Source organism: Haliotis rubra, unplaced genomic scaffold, assembly GCF_003918875.1.
Source record: "Haliotis rubra isolate DU_JTF1 unplaced genomic scaffold, ASM391887v1 Scf82, whole genome shotgun sequence".
In the NCBI taxonomy this organism is placed as follows: Eukaryota; Metazoa; Mollusca; class Gastropoda; order Lepetellida; family Haliotidae; genus Haliotis; species Haliotis rubra.
In genome coordinates, this window is record NW_025767546.1 from 812952 (window position 1) to 836771 (window position 23820).

Genomic DNA, 23820 nt, shown 5'->3' on the forward strand with positions numbered 1-23820 from the left:
CTAAACATGTAATGACGTCACTAGCAAGGGGGCCGTTCGGTTGTTGACCTCTAACCCGAAGCTGTAAAAAATCAAGTAATAATGTCCGAGAAGAAGAAGATTAAAAAGAAACCAAAGATGCACCGCGCCTACCAACCCGTGACCCCTGCCAACAACATATACCTGAAACAGAGATGGGATCAGGATATATTTTTTGTTCACAGACGGAAGGTGGAAGCGGGTGGGTGGAACAAATTACATGTTTTGTCAACATCTGATGGCTATTTACATTTGCTAGTAATTTAAAATGCGTTCTCATATCTATCGCTGAATCTAATTTGACGGTTATTTATGATAAAGTTAGTCGTAGACATGTGACTCATGTGAATGTTGTTTTCTAACGCAGGAAATATTACAGTGACGTGTCACATACGCACGGCCTGTAAATAGCAAATCAGTGGTTCACAGTCAAGTCAAAATGTTCGGGTTTATGTACATACAGTTTAGAAATGTTACCTTACCACAATATATGTACAAAGTGTAATGCATTTGACTTTAACAATAACTCTCACAACTCCAGAAGTATGAGCTTGTATCCGAATGACACATATGTCCCCCTGCTTTACGTCAATTTGAAGTGGATTAAACTCAAACATGGCCGCACACTAAATGCACTTTGCACTCATCAGTAGGCAGTTAACAATTCTTTGAGATCAGCCATCAAACCTTTATGCAAAACAACTGTAAACGACATGTGAAATGTAGGTAGTTGTTCACTATCCTCGGTCGTATTCTGTATGTGCATGTTTTGCAATGTAGATAATTAGATTCAGTTACAAAACTATCACATTAGTGACCAAAAGTGATAGTGTCTGTACTTTTTCAAAACGGGACAACTAAGAAATCTCACAAGTGAGACAAGAATCGTTTAGTACAGTTTACGAAACACGCACACACAAGCTTAATTTCCGCCATATTGTTTCTAAACCCAGGATTCGTGTTCTGTATGCTAGTTCAAGTGTGGCACTTATTTTCAACTTATTAAACATCATTCCAAAGTCATCCATACAAAAAATTAGGCAACCCACAGAACTGTCTGTTGTTAATTTCAAATCATTTTACATCGATAGATTAGAAAATCCTTTTTGTACATATTATTGTATAATTAGAGGTATAATGTTCACTTTTCATTAAGCACCAAACGTTTTCCATAAGTTAAATGGTTATCGGAGGCCAATTTTAATCCGGAGTCTCCACGGAGGGCCATCAGAGTGTTGGCTCATCAACATCATACTCTGTGTTCCAGCCAAAGCTGTGATAGACAACAAGCCGCCTAAAACATACATGCACCTGTACATCAAGCTGAAGAAACTCCAGGTAAACTCATTAGTCTGCCTTATATTTTCAGCGCATGAACGTGCAACAGTCTAATATGTAAGATCAGATACGCTTCTCATTATCGCAACGACTCCATGGTCTAGCTGTAGAGCATGTGAACAGAGAGTGGGCGGTTCCCTGGCTGATACAGACTTTTAACAGATGGTATTTGTTGTTCCTCTGCCTGGCATACGGCGTAATGGGGATAAGACAATTACTGGCCGACTCGTGGGTTTCTATTGATTATAGTGTGTTGTACCTGGCTATATATGTATGTAGTTCTTCATGTATGATTGCCAGTGTGCCTGCCTGCATAAAATCCTGTGGTGACATGTGTGTCTGTAGATGGAGGGCGAGCGTCTCGCCATCGTGGAGCGGGACAACCGCATTCTCCTGGAGAAGATGGCACACATCATGAGGACAGGCGGCATGGTCGACAACGTCAAGCAAGACTACACGCACAAGAGGTAAGGGAGGTAACTCAAGCCCATGTCAAACAGCACGGATGGATATTTTATACGACTTCTTTCACAACAAACTCATCTTCTATTAAATAGGTTCTGGAATTAATATTTTTACGGTATCAAGAGTGACATCGATCTTTGTCTGATACATATTCAGCTTGAACAAGACGAAACGGCAGCGGGAGTTGTTACGGATCACATACGAGAATATGGCCATATTGAAGAGAATCAACGCCAAGGAACCGCACTACAAACACATGAAGTGGGAGGCTGAGCATCACGTAAGGGAGGCAACTCAAAATCGGTCACATGTGATCCAAAAGGTGGTTGGGTTGGCAAGAGGTCATGGTGTTCACTGTCAAGCCGAAGGATGCATGGGTTCTGTTCACCACAATAGTACAAAAGTTAATGTCACGTTCCTTGCTGGTGAAATATTTCTAAAAGCGGCGTGAGACTTGGACGGAGCCATTCCTTGTTTCCAGTATAAGTAATATTATACACCGGGGAGATCTTTCCCATTTACCTAGTGTGTTCCGTTTACATGGCAATCTTTGGAAGGCAACATATGTTTTATTGATAAGCAGTTTTTAGTTGTCAACATCATCATTATTGGAATCGCCTTCTGGATGTCATCATAGAGGGTCTTTTAAAATAATGATAATGACGACGTTTATGATGAAGTCGCTGATGATGACGACAACGACCACGTGTATGTGTACTCTAATGGTGCTGTTATGGTCCTCTGTTACAGTGTAACCAGTCCTACATGATGAATATATCCAAATACCCTCATCACTGGCGGAAGGAACAAGAATGTTATCGTCTGCGGAAGCAGCAGCAGGTGGCGGCCAACAGGCGCATCAAGGACCAGGTGGGCTTTGTTCTCTACACCCTCACAACAGACAGCTTATTTTACGAGTATTTTTCGGTTGTTTCCAGTAAAGTTCAGCGACAAAGAACGTAAAAACGCAGACAGTACACAAAATACTGGGGGACTAGTACTCCTGGATATTTCTTTGACGTACCGCCCTCCAGGCCTCACACCCAAAGTCCTCGTGTCCGACAACCCCACTCCTGGTTCCTCTGCCTCCCACGCCCACATCCCCCAACTCCTAACGCTCCAAAGCCCTCACGCCCCAGTTCCTGCGATTGATGCACGCCTGAGCTCTCAATATTGTAACGAAGCTTGTACTCCTAGCAACCAAGGGGCCTAATGCTGCACTCTTGAATATCGTTAAACGCGTCATTTTCATTTATCAAAAAATTAATATTACGGGTCTTTTTGTGTCTGGGAAATTTAAATTGTATAACTTGCGCACATTCTGTGTCGGTCCGCTTAGCTGGCACACAGTCACTGCACACGTCGCGTCAGACCTAGGCTCGATTCCCCACATGGTTACAAAGTGTGAAGCCCATTTCTGGTGTCCCCCACCGTGATATTGCTGGATATTGCTAAAAGCTCAGTTAGCATTATATCTGTTGTCTATTTAAACATTTACGGTATTCCCATCTTCATCTAGTTGTTCCCTGTTGCAGGTGCTGATCCCTGACAAGGCCCTGCCCAAAGACTCGCTGCCTCCTTTACAGTCTAAGTAGAGTGGTTAGAGCATGTCGCCGTGTCTTTTTACACATAATATACAGATTTATATACTTGTTTATCTTTATAGTCCAAACTGTATTTATTCCATGTATTTTCTAGTTGTCTGACTGTGGAAATATATTCCATGGTCGGCATGTATTCTGGGTGTGTAATAAATGTAACGAGATGAGTCCTTGGTCTTCTTTACCATCATGTGACGTGACCTGGTGTTGCAGCATCAGATAATGTCGAGTTAGGTATACACAGTAAATATACAGTACAACCAGAAATTATTGAGAATTTAAAGATTGTAATTTTTATATTTTTTTCACTCATTACTCACGTATTAAATGTAAATATTAGCAGAACATAACTCCAGATTCAAAGACAGGTGAACAGTTAGTATTTTGTCAGGTCACCATGGGCAGCAATGCAGGCTTCAACGCGGCGGGGCATACTACTGATCAAAGAAGTTAGAAAGGCGTGGTCCATGCTGTCCCAATATCGGACCACCTCTTCTGTCATTTCAGCAATATTTGTCAGATTTTTCTTATTGACACCTTCCTTCATAAGTCCCCAAACATTTTCTATTGGATTTAGGTCAGGGCTATAGCTTGGCCAATCTAATAATGTCATATTTTGGGTCCGAAACCAGGCCTGTGAATGCTTTGAACGATGTTTTGGGTCGTTGTCCTGCTGGAAAATCTAAACATTTCCATAGAACACGTGAGCAGATGGAAGTAAATGTCCCTCGAGAATATCTGTGTACCGCTCACTGTTCATATTCCCTTCAAATACAAAGAGGGACGTTGCCCCTAACACAGATATGCCACCCCACGCGTTAAATTTCGGACTGTACTTTGGGCGCTGATATAAAGGTTTTTCAGTTGTTTGGTCCAGAATTTCAGTGTATTAGGAAAACAGCCACACAGAACTTTCATCTGAGAAAATCACATTGTCCCAGTTAAGATTTCTATGCTGTAAGCACCAGTTCAACCTTCACTCCTTTTGTTCAGGTTTCATGATCGGTGATGGAATTCCTCGACTTTTCTGCCAACCCATTGCATGCAGCTCAGTTCTAATTGTCTCCTTACAGACAGCCACAGTTCCTCTATCAATCATATCCAGCCTTAAGTTTTCTAAACTCCTTCGTTTGTTTTTAGAAACAAGAATACCAACCGCCTCCTGTCACCGACAGTCAATTTTCTGGGCCTACCTGCGCCTCCCTGGTGCTCAGTGCCATATCCATTTGCAATATTTTTCAAAACACGATAAACAGTGGACAAAGGGATGCCTGGGCCCCGTTCCTCAAAGCGATCGTAGCGCAAAGTTGATCGTAACTCCCATACTTTAACATAGACTTACGACTGTTGTAGCGCTACGATCGCTTTGAGGAACGGGGCCCTGTTCTACTTGAAATCACTTTAGCTGATCTGATGTCCTTGTTATAATACTCTAAAATCAACTTCATCTTCTCTAAATCATCCATACTGAGGATCACTGAAAATGTCGTCTGCTAGCAAGTAAACAAAGGGGGATAACTCTTCACAAACTAATGAAAAAGGATTAACGGAGTTGTCTCTCTTGAATTAAACCAAGCACTTGATAGCTGGTCAAGGTTGTTTATACTAGATATCCAATTCAACATATTCCTAAAATTCTCAATAATTTCTGGTCATACTATAGTTGTTTGAACTCGCCGATAAACGTAACACAGGCCCGTGCTTGTGGCTTGTTATAAACGTATATGAGCGGTAAGATTGGAAGCTGTATGCTACTGATGCGACTAGGCTCAAGAGCGTGTGCGTGTGCGCGTGAGTGTGCGTGTCTATGTGTGTGCGCGGTGAGAGTATCAACAAGACGATCACTCTCTTCTAGACAGTGAGAGTATCAACAAGACGATTACCCCCTTCAAGACGGTGAGAGCGTCATCAAAATGATCATACACCCTTCATACACTCTCACCGCCTTTAAGGTTGGGTGATCACTTGCCCCAAATCCGCAACTATTTACTTCGACGGCTGCTACACAATCGCAATAATTGCACGCTTCTTTGATTGGCATTCTAGAAGTTTGGAAGATGAAGAAAGAGGACAATTTTTATGGATATACAACTTCTTTATTCTGCATAGGCGACGTTTCGACATAGATTCTAACGTCGTTGTCAAGCAAGTGGTTGACAACATTAGAATCTATGTCGAAACGTCGCCTATACAGAATAAAGAGGTTGTATATCCATTAACATAGTCCTCATTCTTCAATAATTGCACAGTTGTAAATTCAAGCTGATAAAGTGTCTTTCCAATAGATATTCCACTGGTAAGGTTTTTACAGTGTAATTTATTCATCACTGGTGTTTCAAGGTTGAAGATAAGTATACAATAAATGATAAATCCAGAAATCACTTCTATTGTGATATACAAGCATAACGATAACGATGACAACATAGTGTCCGATGACGAGGTCCGCTATGGGTATGGACTCTTCCATGCGAGGGATGTAGCAAGACATCCTCGCAACACGTTGTACCAACAAATACATGTGTGTCGATTTGAGAGAGCATATACTGAACAAAAAAAGAAACTACACACTTGGGGAAATGAATTGTATTGAAATTGGATAGCACAAGGCAGTTACTATGGGCGAATACCATATAATGGCCAGGTATAACCTGACGCACCCGTCCATTTCAACTGTGGTGAACTACGTGGGGTGAAAGCAGAACGCACTTTTGTGAAAACGCGAACCTGCACATGTGTGGGGTCACGTGACCACAATTCCATGTGTCTAGCAACAACACGTTTGCAGAATGTGCTTGTCATTAAAAAAACACGTCGACGATCCTTGACAGATAAACAATTCTCATGCCACGCCTTACAAATGTTCTACGTGAACGTGCATGTCCCAAGGCTGGCCAGTCTGTAGTGGCTGTTGCACGTGCCATATGATGCAGTAGACAGACACACAACCTGTGGAAACCCTGTGCACCAAACAGGTACGACATATGATCGCCCTAGGTCAGAACGGCCACGTGTGACGTCAACCAAGTTTGGCTGCGTCATTTTATCGTTCTACGACCGCAACGTCAACCAGTAACGCACTGTTTAGGGTCGCTAAACTGCCAAGACCAAAGGAAACCGCTTGTGCGCTGCCCATCTTCGTGCACAAAGTAATTTTTGGGGGGTTGATGCTGACACAAGTAAACCGTAATTAACGTCTGCACTGCATGGTCACAACTGCGCCTGCAAACTGCAGGTATTGACGTCACTGGGCGGCCATCAAGATCACCTGGCCTCGATTCCATCGAACACGTATGCTCTTGGAAGAAAGCTTTGTGCCTTGAGACGTCACTCCCAGAATGTTCAAGAGGTGGACGCCATGTTTGTACAGCAATGGAGCAGGTTGTCTAATGCCGTGTTCGCGGGTGTTAAGCAGTCAGTGAGACAACGTTGACATGCTGTTGTGAATGCGTGAGTGGGGTATACGCAGTACTGAACAAGCTCCAATACAGATGGCTAGTCCCGTGAAATAAAAGAATGACCCCATCGTGCTATTGTCGACTGTGGAGGGTGCACCAAGCCCACCTTAATGCCTAATCCTGTTTTAGTGTATATTACGTCCATAAACCAGATTTGTCCACTAGCAACACATTTTGTTCTATGTGGGTATGTTTGGGGCAAAACGTAACACATGTGAAGCTTCTTTTTTGTTCAGTATATTTGATTCGATACTGCTACACACTAGGAGCTTAAAAGCTCGGCTGCAAGGGATGGTGTTTGTTTATGCATTATTTGATGATTTATCACACAGATGCTTGGACGATGTCTTGAACCAGCACCATTGGTTTGAAACACACTGTCAATTGGTTATAGCACTTGCAACACAGTCAGGGATTGGTTCTTTTCAAGAATGTCCGGGTACAATATTGTGTCGGCCCCACAGTAGGCTACGACAGTGCGCCAGTAAAACGTGCAGTCTATATCCAGTTTACGTACACACTGAGACACGTGGAGCACGTGCGGGTTAATATCAGTTTCCGTACATGCTGAGACACGTGAAGAAAGTGCAGCCTGCTTGTAACTTATGCAAACACAACGACTGTGCACCTGAAGCACGTGCACTATATGCAGACTTTATAAAAACACCAAGACGACGCACCTGTTGCACGTGCAGTCTGAAGATTGTAATATATACACGCATCTGCCGGAATTCTCTATTCAGTCTATTTGTATAAATACTGCATCTCTAAGGCAGCTTCGTATTCCCGCGCCTTTAGACGCAGTGATGTCAGACTGTCTGCTCGTCTGCTGTTGGGAACGGTTCCAGGAAGGCATGCTTGGTAATAAAGGAAAGGCGGGATTCCAAAGTGAGGCTGAAGGAGGGTGTATGGCGGCGGCACTATACTGAGAGATGGGGACTTCTCAAGATCAGGAGATTCGTCGCCGGACTTGTCTCCAGAATCCACTTTCCTGGACGGTTTCTGAAACAAAAGGATCTTCATTGTCAAAATGCGCTATATCGTTTGGATCCACTGCTAACAGTGCAATGTAATATCTAATCTTAACTGCAGCTGTAGTCAACGGTCTTTAGATGGACGAACAAACCAAACATCAATAGTGATATACAGTGTATACTATCTGCACGTGTGTATGGTGGACAGTTTATACTATCTGCACGTGTGTATGGTGGACAGTTTATACTATCTGCACGTGTGTAGAGTGGACAGTTTATACTATCTGCACGTGTGTATGGTAGACAGTTTATACTATCTGCACGTGTGTAGTGTGGTGGACAGTTTATACTATCTGCACGTGTGTAGAGTGGACAGTTTATACTATCTGCACGTGTGTATAGTGGACAGTTTATACTATCTGCACGTGTGTATAGTGGATAGTTTATACTATCTGCACAGTGTATCTGCAGAGTGGACAGTTTATACTATCTGCACGTGTGTAGAGTGGATAGTTTATACTATCTGCACGTGTGTAGAGTGGACAGTTTATACTATCTGCACGTGTGTATTGTGGACAGTTTACACTATCTGCACGTGTGTAGAGTGGACAGTTTACACTATCTGCACGTGTGTAGAGTGGACAGTTTATACTTTCTGCGGATAAGCCTTGGATGGTTGACCATGTTTGGCAGCTTTATTCCTGAGTTTCCAGGACTTCAGTCCTGCCCCACACCGAAACACGTGATACATGTGATCTCACCTTAGGCAAGTGAGTTTGTTCAAATTTGCCTCTGTTCACCAAGCAGAAAAATCGGTACCCGGCTGGATAAGTCATGTGACTAAAGCCTTCTAGCGCCTAACAGGCAGCTTGGGTTATCCGGGGTAATAATGTTGTGCTGTTTGTACGCGCTTTGAGCATACCCCTTTGTGGTGCGGTGTAAGTACCCTCATTATTATTATTACGTGTGTACTGTACCTTTTCCTCGTCTAGTCTGATGACGGTCTTTGGTGCAGGGACAAAGCTGACTTCCTTCAAATCCTGTAAGCCCCCGAAGTTGCCAAGTTTCTCGTGCTTCCGCCATTTGGCCCGCCTGTTCTGGAACCAGATCTGAGGAGAGGACAGTATGGATTTACATGACTGCATGGATAGGGCAGGATCTAGCAGATCATCATCGTAGATCTTTACACAACGCTCCATGCAGACCCCGCAAATCCTCCAACAATGCTCCATGCAGACTCCACTCTCTCCTCCATCAATGCTCCATGCAGACTCCACTCTCTCCTCCATCAATGCTCCATGCAGACTCCACTCTCTCCTCCATCAATGCTCCATGCAGACTCCACTCTCCTCCATCAATGCTCCATGCAGACTCCACTCTCTCCTCCATCAATGCTCCATGCAGACTCCACTCTCTCCTCCATCAATGCTCCATGCAGACTCCACTCTCTCCTCCATCAATGCTCCATGCAGACTCCCTCTCTCCTCCATCATTGCTCCATGCAGACTGCAGACCCTATCTCTCCTCCATCAATGCTCCTCTCCTCCATCAATGCTCCATGCAGACTCCACTCTCTCTCCTCCATCAATGCTCCATGCAGACTCCACTCTCTCCTCCATCAATGCTCCATGCAGACTCCACTCTCTCCTCCATCAATGCTCCATGCAGACTCCCTCTCCTCCATCCATCAATGCTCCATGCAGACTCCACTCTCTCCTCCATCAATGCTCCATGCAGACTCCACTCCACTCTCTCCTCCATCAATGCTCCATGCAGACTCCACTCTCTCCTCCATCAATGCTCCATGCAGACTCCACTCTCTCCTCCATCAATGCTCCATGCAGACTCCCACTCTCTCCTCCATCAATGCTCCATGCAGACTCCACTCTCTCCTCCATCAATGCTCCATGCAGACTCCACTCTCCTCCATCAATGCTCCATGCAGACTCCACTCTCTCCTCCATCAATGCTCCATGCAGACTCCATCTGCTCCATGCAGACTCCCTCTCTCCTCCATCAATGCTCCATGCAGACCGTTCTCTCTCCCATGCAGACTCCACTCTCTCCTCCATCAATGCTCCATGCAGACTCCACTCTCTCCTCCATCAATGCTCCATGCAGACTCCACTCTCTCCTCCATCAATGCTCCATGCAGACTCCACTCTCTCCTCCATCAATGCTCCATGCAGACCCCGTTCTCTCCTCCATCAATGCTCCATGCAGACTCCACTCTCTCTCCTCCATCAATGCTCCATCAATGCAGACCCCACTCTCTCCTCCACCATCCATGCAGATGCTCCATGCAGACTCCGCTCTCTCTCCTCCTTCAGTGCTCTATGCAGACTCCACTCTCTCCTCCATCAATGCTCCATGCAGACCCCGTTCTCTCCTCCATCAATGCTCCATGCAGACTCCTCTCTCTCCTCCATCAATGCTCCATGCAGACTCCACTCTCTCCTCCATCAATGTTCCATGCAGACCCCACTCTCTCATCCATGAATGCTCCATGCAGACCCGCTCTCTCTTTCATGACTGCTACAAACTTTGCTCTCTCTCTCCTTCATCGGTGCTTACACACGCACGCGCTCACGCACGCACGCACGCACGCACGCACGCACACACACACACACAACCACATCCCCCTACCCCCTCACCTGCACTCTTTCCTCTGACAGTCCCGTCTTTCTGGACAGGTCGTCCCTCGTGTTGATGTCGGGGTAGTGTGTCACCTGGAACACATGCTCCAAGGCCTTCAGTTGCTCCGAGGTGAAGGTCGTTCGAAAACGTCGCTTCTTAGACACTGGTCCCTCTGTTCCTGCTGCAGTAAGGTTTAATCGACGTTACATTGAGCAACATGCGCATACTGGACACTCAGCATATGTCAGTGTTATGAGGTTCTAGTCATGCATCAGTAAACACAGCACTCACCACTATCGGGACTCCTCTTGGTCTCCCTGTTCATCAGATAGTGGTCCCCTGCTGCTCCCATCCGAGTCTCCCCGGTGCCCCCCTGGGGTAGGGACGTGTTCAGGGGGTCTCCAAGACCGTGGGTTTGGGGCAGGCTGCTGCCACCACTGGTTGGGCTGCCCTCGGGACTCGCCGAACAACGGAGGGAGGAACATCTCCGAGTGTCCGAATCTGGAAGTAGAGCAGTGACGTCAGCGATATTCTGGGTCTTCTAGTTCCCAACACACACATACTGAAACTATTTTCTTGTGAACATCTGTGATAGAATATGTATATTTACATATAACGTACGCTCTCATTGGCCTAAACAAAATTGGATGATTTACACTTTGGAATTTATTATTTGTTTGAATCACTATACCATGCAGAAATTAATGAATACCAATTATGAACTGCAATAAAACAATATAATTCTGGGACAGCACGTTATTACAATTCTATAAAATCTTGTAGATTGAGCGAAATCTCGTAAACCTGTCTCTCTTAATCCCTCTCTCAACAGCAATTACGGGAGACATAATTTAAACTACAGCGCCCCAGAACACCGGCACAGATCCTACAAATTCAGCTGTCACTTGTTATCTACGTAATTTAAACTGGCGCGTATCTTAGGAAGAATCACCGATGTCCAAATCATTGACTCGAGGAACACAGCTCGTTGAATTGGAGTTGTTTAGTCCTGAATTGTACAGCACTTCAACGATATCGTATTGATAATCCCTGCCCAATATGGCAGTAATCCGTGGCTACCTGCTAATCCTTCCGTCCATACACATCACAGAGGCTATCTGATCTACATCAGGGCGAGAATTATCCGAACACAACACATTTCTACTTTATTGCCTCCCTTTAATATAGCTGTGTTCTTCTATCAGACCTTTACCATTGTTGTCTCAGTTGACAGTGTGTTTGGTTTTCAGTGTATATTTAACCTGCAAGACCAGAGGTGACTGTACCTATTTGACCAGTGAACACTCTAACCACTGGGCCATCGAACATAACCTTATTAACGATTTATCATTGCAGTACAAGCGTGTCACTGTGGTTGTTATGCCCATCCTTTACTATAACAGAGGGGTAATATGTATTGTAAACGGTGCATTTTGAGATTATTTCACCTCAATTGACCTACAAGTAGATTTGTGCGGTGGGCGTGTTTATCTGTCCGGTATTCAATTCACACCTGATAACAAGTCAAATCGGCTGGTCCTAACAACCTCATAGCTTATGTGAACAACACAATATGTTTCTGTTTTCATTATCTCGTTATTAGAGCGATTATCTCAGCCTGTCCAATCAAAACCTCGCGAGATTTAAGGTATCTTTAGCGTCACTATGAGTCTTTCTGTCCCTCTTTCATCCGAGCCATTCATCAACCCGCCATCTTGATTTTCACGTCAGCGGCTGAGGTTCAAAGTCGTACAATGTTTTATGGTTCAAAGATCGAGTGAGATGATCGCTTTTTGTTCAGCGATCAAAGCCGGCTCTAATTTAATTACAAAATTCTTAACCGGAACTCATCATAAACATGTCATAATTTTGATAAAAGAGAAAATATTCGGCACAATCGAACGCCATTTCGTACTGCCGTGTTACCAAGCAGCACACACGCTTGGTGGAACCTTCTTATAATCCGTACAAATAGGGACATTCATTGGAGCTATAAAGCTTTCGGGTTGTCCCTTATCTCAATTTGGAGTTGGATTTATTCTTTGTTTAAAAATTCCTCCTTTGATTTCAGGTTCCTGTATCGTTCCTCGTGTGGTGGGAAAACAAGCTTTAAACTCGGCATTTTATGAAGGCTTGTTGACACGTTTTGATTTAACACTGTAATAATTGTGATAACTGTTAAACGGACCACACCGTCTACCACCGCCATTCTAACGGGTCAATAGATACTAAAGCTCCTGAACAAGCAAATCTTAATTATTGAGTAAACACTGACACTGCATAGCCCAGCTACTTCACAAAACGAGGTAAAAAATATAAGGTTAAGAGTGTTTTGAGATTGTGCTCTTGACCCATGGAAGCAGAGTGTAGTTGACAAGCCGAGACCCAGAAGTAGAACGCTGTCTAACATTATCCAGCTATCTTGCGGGGAAAATGCTTGCAGTCTGATGGTAATCTACAATACATAAATCGTGAAATCCATCCTCCTGTATTTATTAAACTCTAGTCTATTTAAATGTCATGTGACCTCAACTGCCACCATTATGTCTGTGGTTAGCTTGTTCCCATGTTTAGCCTTAAAGCGTGGATAGATGTCTCCACCCCGTGTTTCAACATGTATGCGTTGATAGATGTCTACCCCACACGTTTCTACCTGTATGCGTGGATAGATGTCTACCTCACAAGTTTCTACCTGTTTGCGTTGATAGATGTCTACCTCACAAGTTTCTACCTCGGTGCAAGGATAGATGTCTACCCAACAAGCTTCTACCTGTATGCTTGGATAGATGTCTACCCAACACGTTTCTACCTGTATGCGGGGATAGATGTCTATCCCACATTATTTACCTGTATGCGTGAATAGATGTCTACCCAACATGTTTCTACCTGTTTGCGTAGATAGATGTCTACCCCACAGGTTTCTACCTGTATGGGTGGATAGATGTCTACCCCACAGTATTCACCTGTATGCGTGGATAGATGTCTACCCCACAGGTTTCTACCTGTATGCGTGGATAGATGTCTACCCCACAGGTTTCTACCTCGGAGCGTTGATAGATGTCTACCCAACAAGTTGATACCTCGGCGCGCGGATAGATGTTAACCCAACACGTTTCTACCTGTATGCTTGGATAGATGTCTACCCCACACGTTTCTACCTGCATACGAGGACAGATGTCTAAAACAATGACACAGCACACCGACACAGTGTTTGGTAGAAAGGTTGCTTTCCGCAGTGGGACATCAATACACAGGCTCACCATTGGTCAGTTAAAAATATTACTTCCGATTGTATAAGACACATCCTGTCGGTCAACAAACAATTGCTTTTGTCAATATTATAATAAAGGACCTTGAAATGCATCTACAGGAAATGAATGAGTTGACAAATATATCTTGGGAAGGAAGACGTAAATTAATTTCCTCAATGGCCCATTCGATGCTCTCTGTTTTCCCACAGATCCAAGTCAGTTACACAATTAAGTCGTTAACTTGTAAGCGTCACCATTAGAAACTATTTGCATCACACCATGCGAGAACATTCATGGAGACAATCTGGGCATTTCACAGCTAAATATTTTCAAATCAGTTGATCTGGAAAACAATTCAAAACTTCTACAAGTGGTTTGCCTTTGTGTCCACAGTGTGACAGTAGTTACCAGGCACGGACAACACAACGACAGTCACCTTCTACATAGAGTCTGTCGTAGATTGCTTGTCACCAATTACCAACAATCACACATCAATATCACATTGTAGACGGCTTATTGTACGCCGCAGTCGGAGACGAACGATGTGACAGTACCGCAGTTTTCGTGCTGCATTGATTCCTCTTAGAGTCAGGGTTGGCGCTAATTAATTACCCAGCATACCTGTCCATGTGAACGCTGCCCTGTCCCTAATTGCAATTTATCGATTATAGCACCTTTCTCGTGGTCCTCTGTCATTTCCGGAACAAGCCAAATTAATTTGTCATCAGGTTTTCCGATGTATTATACCGATATCGAACACGCCATTGCTACTCATTAGACCCAAATTATCATTTTAATGATCCATGTGCACTTAATTTTCTGCCTGGTTATTTCCAGCCAACACTTCCCCTGTCCAGCCGCTAAGCCTGGGTTACAGTGCTGCCAACGTTTACCACTGTCAATGGGCGATCTACAGTTTTCGGTGGAGACAGAACTATTTTGTAAACGTTTTGCAAATGTTCTGGAAAGATAACTTCGTCTGACGTAGTGTTCTGAGAGATGGTCCAGTTTAGTTTGACCTAGATACTGACACGTGATGCAAAAGACGTAATTCACTGAAAAGATGTGTTATTTCATTGAAACAGGACAGATAGAATTGCGGTCGCTTCTTATAAACATACCCCAAACAGTCCATTAATCGTCCATTTATTTCTGGAATATTGTTTTGGACATCGCAAAATGTTTGCAACAAAGTGGTCATGTCACGTTGGTTTATGAATAGGTCATAACCTCAAGTTACACATTCGAAATTCTGTTACATCGTCAAATGAAGTAGTTGCGTTTCTTTTATTTACACAAACCAGGAACCTGTGATTCTGGGGTCGTATCTCTAATATTCGTTGGTAATGTTTCTGGTTTTGTCAGCAACATGTACGCCATGGAGTGGGGAATGATGGGCGTGGTCTCTAGGGGAGGACATACAGAGGTTCATCCAAAATATACCATGCATTATCGGATGGCAACCCCCATCCCTATACCTGTATTTCTGTAATAGAGGCCGGTCTCTACCTTCAACAATGTTCGAAGCTGAGTTATAAACCAGACTCACTATCTTGAAGCTGTAATTTAATTCCTGAATTCATTCACATCCGAAGTCATCCGGGTTTACCATCAAATGGGGTTGAAGCACCTATCCTTCCGTTTCTCTTCAACTAATATCGGCAGACACATAGACGCGCACATTTCCTATTCCGTTTGATTCCGCAATTGGCCGATTATTCCCGAAGACGTGCCTCTACAATGAGGGATTGAGACATTCATTACTGAATGTTGACTTATATCCACTAGTATTTAATCGTCTAATAGTAAACACGTACTTGAAAAAAAATCAGCTGACTATTTCTAGTAATTAGAGTCAATTAGCTAATTAGATTTCCACAGAGCTATTGTGTGCATTTTTTTGGATCGATTGATGGTGTGTGAAATATGCATACAGAGGCTACACGTGGATCTTGATGCACGGCTAAAATACACACGTATAAACATACCAACGCAACATCGCACATATTGACAGTATGTGTCGATAATGTGTATAACTCTAATTTTAAATTTCCCAAGTTAATTAATTAGCGACTAGGTTGGGTGGATGCATCAAAGGGGAAGATTCAAAACAGATGTAAACAGCAGTTTATATTAATTAGTTCATTAGTTTCCTATGTCCCGGACCTGGGCACGTTCACAAAACACAGTACAACATGTGTCTTACGTGGAACCAAATCAATATGAGGAACAGAGTGACAAGAAACGGCGCCTGCTATACACTGACATGTATACATGAGTGTCAGTGACGGATTCTATCAATTTTCGGTATCAGTGACGGACGTCGATCAGTGACGGAGTGTATCGGTTTTCGTGTATCAATGAAGGACGTGTATTAGTGACGGACGTATATCACTGACGAACGTATATCAGTGACGGACGTATATCAGTGACGGATGTGTATATCTGTGACGGACGTATATCAGTGACGGACGTGTGTATCAGTGACGGACGTGTATCAGTGACGGATGTGTATCAGTGACGGATGTGTATCTGTGACGGACGTATATCAGTGACGGACGTGTATCTGTGACGGACGTGTATCTGTGACGGATGTGCATCTGTGACGGACGTATATCAGTGACGGACGTGTATCTGTGACGGACGTGTATCTGTGACGGATGTGCATCTGTGACGAATGTATATCTCTGACGGACGTATATCTGTGACGGACGTATATCAGTGACGGATGTATATCAGTGATGGACGTATATCAGTGACGGATGTATATCAGTGACGGACGTGTATCAGTGACGGATGTGTATCAGTGACGGATGTGTATCTGTGACGGACGTATATTAGTGACGGATGCGTATCAGTGACGGACGTGTTTCAGTAACGGATGTGGATCAGTGACGGACGTGTATCAGTGACGGACGTGTATCTGTGACGGACGTGTATCAGTGACGAATGTGTATCAGTGACGGATGTATATCTGTGTTACGGATGTGTATCAGTGACGGACGTATATCAGTGACGTGTAGCGTGTATCAGTTACATGCATAAGAGATATTTAGTCTCACAGTGTAAATGGCATATACAATGAACAATTCTATATATAAGAGAGGCATTTCGATTTCTTGAAGAAAGAAAAAATATCATATCATCTTGGTGTTGGACACAAGCAAAGACTTAGCACACGCGTCCCAGTGGTATGGGGGAAATACGGGGGCGGCCCGTCACTCTCGCTCAGATGATACGCTACATCCCTCTAAAGGACTTTATAGTCCCCAATAACAAACTGGAAGTCTGTGAATCTGTCACATGAAAAGTGGTCTATTATCCTCCGATAATCAAATATATTTGCCATCAAAGTCCACCTTATCTTGTCCACCGAGTGAACTATCAATGAAATTAAACCAAAGATTGTTGCTGCTGCCTGCTAAGGTTATATAGAACGGATTCAGCGTCCAAACCCTATCTGAAGAAAGATTGTTTTAGACAAGTTATATTTGGGAATGCCAGTTGGAAATAAGTATTTTAAATCAATTTATTATTATTTGTTATTTTGTCCTGTACACACATGTCTTTATTTCATTATTTGGGACACCATGGTACAGTTCAATACATCTTAACATTTTTCTGTGCGCTTTGATCTCCCCTGAGTCACACTGTTGGTCGGCAGAACCAACCACACACAACACAGAAAATATTGGAATTTGTCAGATCTTAATATGGACACGCAAGGGTTTGAAAATGAAATTAACTAACTCTTAGGATTGGGGGAAAATAATATCAATAAAATAAAACAAATAAAATCAGTAATGTTTGAGGCCGTGCTCAACTCATAGGACGATGTGTGCGATCATTGTTACTGTAAGTTAGTACCTATTAAATGTCGTGGTCATATCGAGAGAGAAATCTACATGGCATTGCTGTTAATTTTAGTACACATCGTTTCGAACAGCTCTGCTCCACTGATGATTTAGGAGACATTCACTGAGAATTCGGAACTATTTGGGACTAACACCAGTACACGTGTCAGCCGACTTGAATTCATATTATGGATCATAGATTAATCATGGTACATAGATTAATTATGGTACATAGATTAATCATGGTACATAGATTAATTGTGGTACATAGATTAATTATGGCACATAGATTATGGCACATAGATTAATTATGGTACATAGATTAATTATGGTACATAGATTAATTATGGTACATAGATTAATTATGGTACATACATTTATTATGGAGCACTCGTGTCAACAGACTTGAATTCTTATTATGGTACACAATTAAATGGAATTAAATAATTAAATAGATTAATTATGGTACATAGATTAATTATTTTACATAGATTTATTATGATACACAGATTAATTATGGTACATAGATTAATTATGATACAAAGATTAATTATGGAACACACGTGTCAACCGACTTGAATTCACATTATTGTACATAGATTCATTACGGTACATAGATTCATTATGGCATATAGAATAATTATGGTACATAGATTTACTATGGAGCACCCGTGTCAACTGACTTGAATTCATATTATGGTACAGAGATTAATTATGGCACATAGATGAAGTACGGTACATAGAATAATTATGGTACATAGATTAATTGTGGTATATAGATTAATGATGGTCCATAGATTAATTATGGAACACACGTGTCAGCCGACTTGAATTCACATTATTGTACATAGATTAAGTTTGGTACATAGATTAATTATGGAATACGCGTGTCAACCGACTTGAATTCATATAATGGTACATAGATTAAGTTTGGTACATAGATTTATTATGGTAGATAGATTAATTATGGTAGATAGATTAATTATGGAGCATACGTGTCAACAAACTTTAATTCATATTATGGTTCATCGGTTAATTATGGTACATAGATTAATTATGGTACATAGATTAATTATGGAGCACACGTTTCAGCCGACTTGAATTCCTTTTATGGTACATGGATTAATTATTGTACATAGATTATTTATGGAGCAGACGTGTTCAGCCGAATGTAACAAGAATACACGTGCCCATGTCTACATAGATAGTCTATCATTCGGTTGAGCGGTATAAATTACCTTGGATATTGTTTCACTGGCTTACAGGGAACTTGAAATGAATATACGTGGTCGTGTGAATAAACTGGTTCATTTATATTTATCAAACCACCTTCATTCTGTTTTAACCCATCAACTACTGAACAAAACAAGTAATGTTTATTTAATTGAGTAATTATATCTAAATATTTCAGCACTTCTGACAAGATATACTCAGATAAAAATGTTTCTTACAATATGGTGTCTAATGTCTCTACTTAGATTAATTTGTATTACGCCATAACGTATGCATTGAGATGAGGAGTCGACACAGTAATTGAACAGTGATCGTGATTTCGCTGCTGTCTGTCTAAACTTGATTTTGACCAAGCATCCGACGGCCTACAGTATCACAAAAATGGAATAGATTTCAATGTTCCCATTTGCCCCTTCACACTACAACTTGAGTAATGACTGAAGTAAAACATTTTGTGAAGGTGATTCATTCTTGGACTGGCCACCAAACATTGCAGGCTGCTTTCAGGTCATCCATCCTCCTATTTATCAGTTAATAAAGCTTACAAAAAGGAAAAATATCTATTTATTTTGAGAAATAAGCTACATACTATGGAGAAAAATATTTTTTTCGAAAATTAAAATATTAAACCAATTTTCTAACTGTTTCTTTCTCAAAACTTTGAGATATATGTGAAATATATTTGCAATGTGAAAACATACAGGTATAAAAGGGTCATGACGCATAACGTATTTGCAACATATTTTGACAAACTGTAAGCATTATGAAAACATTTGTCCCACCTGCGGATAAGTTTCGCCAGCAGAGGTTCCTCACTCAAATGGGGGTACGTAAGTCCCAAAACATTCAAAGTAAATTTAAACATACCATTATTTTTAAGCGTAGAATATGTGTTATTTTAACTTATGGCTAAATCGTCTAAACTTGCTGACGGCTGAAGGGATGGTGTAAATCCAGCTAGGGTCCATGCAGGAAGCAAATGTACTATAAGTCCCCATGGTCTCTAGTATGGTGATCTACCTTCAGTCGTTAGCAATCTACAGCCTGTTTTTATATTGTATGTCATTTATAGTTCCAATATTTTAGATTTAATTGCTAGTTTTAAATCGATATCTGTGATACACTAGTAGTTTTACTGTTCTTCGTCAACAGGTTTTTTAATTTCTAACTTTATTCACCTTTCATATAATTATAAAATGTTCTCGTCACGATATGGCTGAAATATTGCCGATGTGACGATAAATTTTAACTCACTCACCCCTCACTCAAAAAAAGTTCAGCTTTTCAATCCACAATGAGTAACAAAGGCGTATCATGACATGTAATGTTACTAAGACAATGAGAATGAAACCAAACTGGCATACAAGAAGATAACTAGAATATTCGCATATACTTCTTCAAAACACATCGAGGTTATTACATATGTAAGAAAAGCCGTTTTGATCTAATAGAAATGCGACCTTAATTTCTTAATAAGAATTTAGGGTGAGGGCGGTGGCAGTTGCTAAGACATATCCAAACATGAACCGTTTTCCTCTGATACATACTGTAAAATAAAACATATATGTATGTATATCTACCTAATCATATTAATAAAGCCTTAGTGCAGCATAATAAAACGTTGCCACGTTACTTTCTGACAGGTCAGTCCAACACTTCAACAATATTGATTGGAGTTCTGAGACTTGCTTTGTCTTGTGCCGTGTTTGTTAACTAGAAACATCAAAGTAAATCACTATTGGGAGGGCACTTCGACTTGTCATTTAAAAAAACACCTTTCATTTCATAATAAAACATGAACATCAATAACTGATAGATAAACGAAATTAATTATTCTTTTTATACATGTTTTTTAATATTACGACCGCACACCCATCAATTAAAAACACTAATCCATAAACTAAGTAATGATGTAATAAAAAAGACAGACCTAATGGTGTTCATTTGGGTTATGGTTTTGCATTTGTAACAATTCTACTACCCGGCCGTAACGTGTAACAATTCTACTACCCGGCCGTAACGTGTAACAATTCTACCACCCGGCCCTAACGTGTAACAATTCTACTACCCGGCCGTAACGTGTAACAATTCTACTACCCGGCCGTAACGTGTAACAATTCTACTACCCGGCTGTAACGTTAACGCACGAAGACGTAACATATGCACATTCAAGAGTATCATGGAACTGGTCTGGGGAGTTCTGTAACATATTTCCACGTGTACAGCACCTCATTCCACACGTACCATCACAGGTATCGTTATCAACAAGGGAGAGACAAACCTGGTGTATTCTAAATCATATCTGCAAAAATATATATGGGACTGGTCACAAGCACGAGATACAGGGTGCACGTAACTCGCACTCCTTTATGGTGGAGACAGCAAGACGCAGGCCGCTGTACATGTCTGTTTGCAGGCAGTGATCACTGGATTATTCTAAATCTACGGGCACGGGTTTGCAAATCCTCAAGTCTAGATGGATCAAAATGATGGTACAAAAATTTCAAAACCTCTATATACAGTCGCCAATAAAGCAACATCTGCAGTGTATCAACAGTTGAGATACATAATTCTCCCAGTTTCACACACACTGCCCCAGTTAAACTTGGTATATACTTAGTACGTGGAACATATGCAGTGCGTAACAAGAAGGCATACAGAACATGATTTGCCGGGCAAAACAAAAAACGGACAGTCGAGGGTCGATGTATATTTGATGCGGGTATGATAATTGTGTTTTGAGCCTTAGATTTGCAGTGATACGGCAGGTGTAAGTCCAGTAACATTTCCACAACGTTTGTGCTTATTTGATCAAATCCATTAACCAAGCGTATACTTTCTGCTGCCCGGTATTGTAGAGCCTATTCTGTTTTCGGTAAAATATAATACAAAATGCAGCCGTTTCCTTTGAAGAGGTGGGTAAATATCTCCCTACTGGTGTATCTCCATCTGACCTGAGGAGCGGCGTAGAACTGTGACAGTAGGCATCGATAAAATGTGGCCTGTGAGTTCGGGAGATTACACACGTAATTACATTATACCAATGGGTTTTCACAATCTTTAATCTATCCCCACCCCACATCTACAACCTACCCCTACCCCACATCTACAACCTACACCTACCCCACATCTACAACCTACACCTACCCCACATCTACGCCATTTCCAACCTACCCACACACATCTACCATCTACAAACTACCCCACTCCACATCTAAGCCATTTACAAACTACCATACTGAACTTCTACACCATCGAAACCCCATCCCTCCCCACCCCACACCCTCACCACGAAACTACATCTATAACATCTTCAACTACACTTATCCATCACACCATCTATAACCATCCCCACCCCTATTCATGTACCATCTACAATCATCCCCACCCCCTGCATCGTCTACAACCACCGCCCATCCCACCCATGAATAAAGAACCCACTTCTACTTGGGCCCGTACACCACCACGTTACTCCCACCCTACCCTCTCATGTTTACAACAGAGTGCATTATTCACCTGCTAGTTCCGTGCCTGACACACCAGGGTCGACCTCGGGGTCGCTGTCTCTCTCGTCTGCCTTATCTTCTGACGAACAGAGGTTCTCCTCTTCCTGCCGCTTCAGGATATTGTCAATTGAATGCTTGAAGGGCGGTTTTCCTTCAGAAATTACGCTTCTTCTAGACATGGACAGATCCATCGCGTGCTAGGCTCTCGTAAGGCACCGCTTCCACTCAGTGTAAATCAGGTTAAATCAAACTAACTGTGCCGTGATTGCAACATGGGTCCATTCTTGAAATAAAAAATACTGGAGTCAAAGAATGGTGAGTAGGCATCCAACACTTGTCCCGTCACTGAATACTGAAGACTGTTCCCACTGAATTTACTGTAATATCTTCAATTTGGAAAGTCTTCACCAACAATAAGATCAGTTCTAATTGCGACCTCGTCTTCGTCTCTCAAGCCGCTGCAAACTGGTCCTTTGAAAGTTCCTGCAAGATTGCCACTTTAACGACAAAAGAAGTACTGCATCCCGTAGAAGACCATATTTTCACAACAATATCTGACTTGCTGGTAAATCATCAGTAACTGCACTCTTTAAGACTACTTCAGTTGAATGTAAAGCCGAGATGTGTAATCGACTGCTGGTGTCGTCTGATGACAAGTATCGTCTGCTCCGAGTCGTCTGCTACAACACGGATACGCCGTCTTCCTGTCGATTGTGACAACGGCTATCACGGCCGATCACCCAAAGTTAATCCTTGATTTTATTTGCTTGAGATAAGACAGTAGTCGTTCCCGAGTTCCTATTGGGTGGACATGAGGGTGAGCTCCACACACTGTGTTGTGTTGGCTTCGCTACATCAAAGCTTAGTCTGTAGAGCCCGACGCAGTCATGGGCAATTTGTCATATGCCATACACAATAGAAGGCAGCAGAGCGTTGTCCCAGGTAATAAATAATTACAATAATAATTAGAAGATGATTACCGGGTTCAGGTGTAGAACTTATTATCAATAGTAGATTAGATGGTTTGGGGAATTGATTAGTTTATCGACGCGCCTTTGTCACATGTGCTGGTGCTAATCACCTTAATTGGATAATTGGTTGGGGTGACATACCTGGCTGCTGGTTGCCATGAGGATCAACACACATCCCTATTAACAGCCCATAATTGGAGGAGAAAGTATCATTTACGAATATGTTGTTGCGAAAATTACGGGGAAGTTTTTTTCTCGGTCTGTTATAGATGGCATTGATCTCTTTGTTAATTAGATGGCGTTAATATGATGACATAGTCATTATTTCCAAGTCAATTAGTCACTGCAGCGATGGTAATGAAGCAGCACACGTACATTAAGGCTCTGGTTATGCTCCACAAACCTTCTATTGACCAAGCTGAATTCAAATTTGGCTTGAAAACATGCACGTGCGAAATGTGCTAAAATATTAATGCGGCTTGTATACACCCGTGTCAACGCTTGGTGGCGTGAGAAA

At 42.1% G+C, this 23820-nt stretch overlaps 2 protein-coding genes across 2 annotated transcripts; one reads left to right on the plus strand and one right to left on the minus strand.

Moving 5' to 3' along the window:
• Positions 1-3587, plus strand: LOC124262076 (sperm axonemal maintenance protein CFAP97D1-like). Its single transcript, XM_046696501.1, has 6 exons — positions 1-220; positions 1286-1356; positions 1702-1823; positions 1978-2101; positions 2572-2691; positions 3357-3587. The coding sequence occupies exons 1-6, from the start codon at positions 82-84 to the stop codon at positions 3414-3416; spliced, it is 636 nt and encodes a 211-aa protein (XP_046552457.1). The 5' UTR covers positions 1-81; the 3' UTR covers positions 3417-3587.
• A 2728-nt stretch (positions 3588-6315) lies between these two features.
• Positions 6316-23178, minus strand: LOC124262054 (paired mesoderm homeobox protein 2-like). Its single transcript, XM_046696476.1, has 5 exons — positions 22343-23178; positions 10780-10989; positions 10506-10669; positions 8829-8960; positions 6316-7879 (listed from the first exon to the last, which is right to left on the minus strand). Exons 1-5 carry the CDS (start codon positions 22521-22523, stop codon positions 7622-7624), a joined length of 945 nt encoding a protein of 314 aa, XP_046552432.1. The 5' UTR covers positions 22524-23178; the 3' UTR covers positions 6316-7621.
• Between the last annotated feature and the right edge of the window lie 642 nt (positions 23179-23820).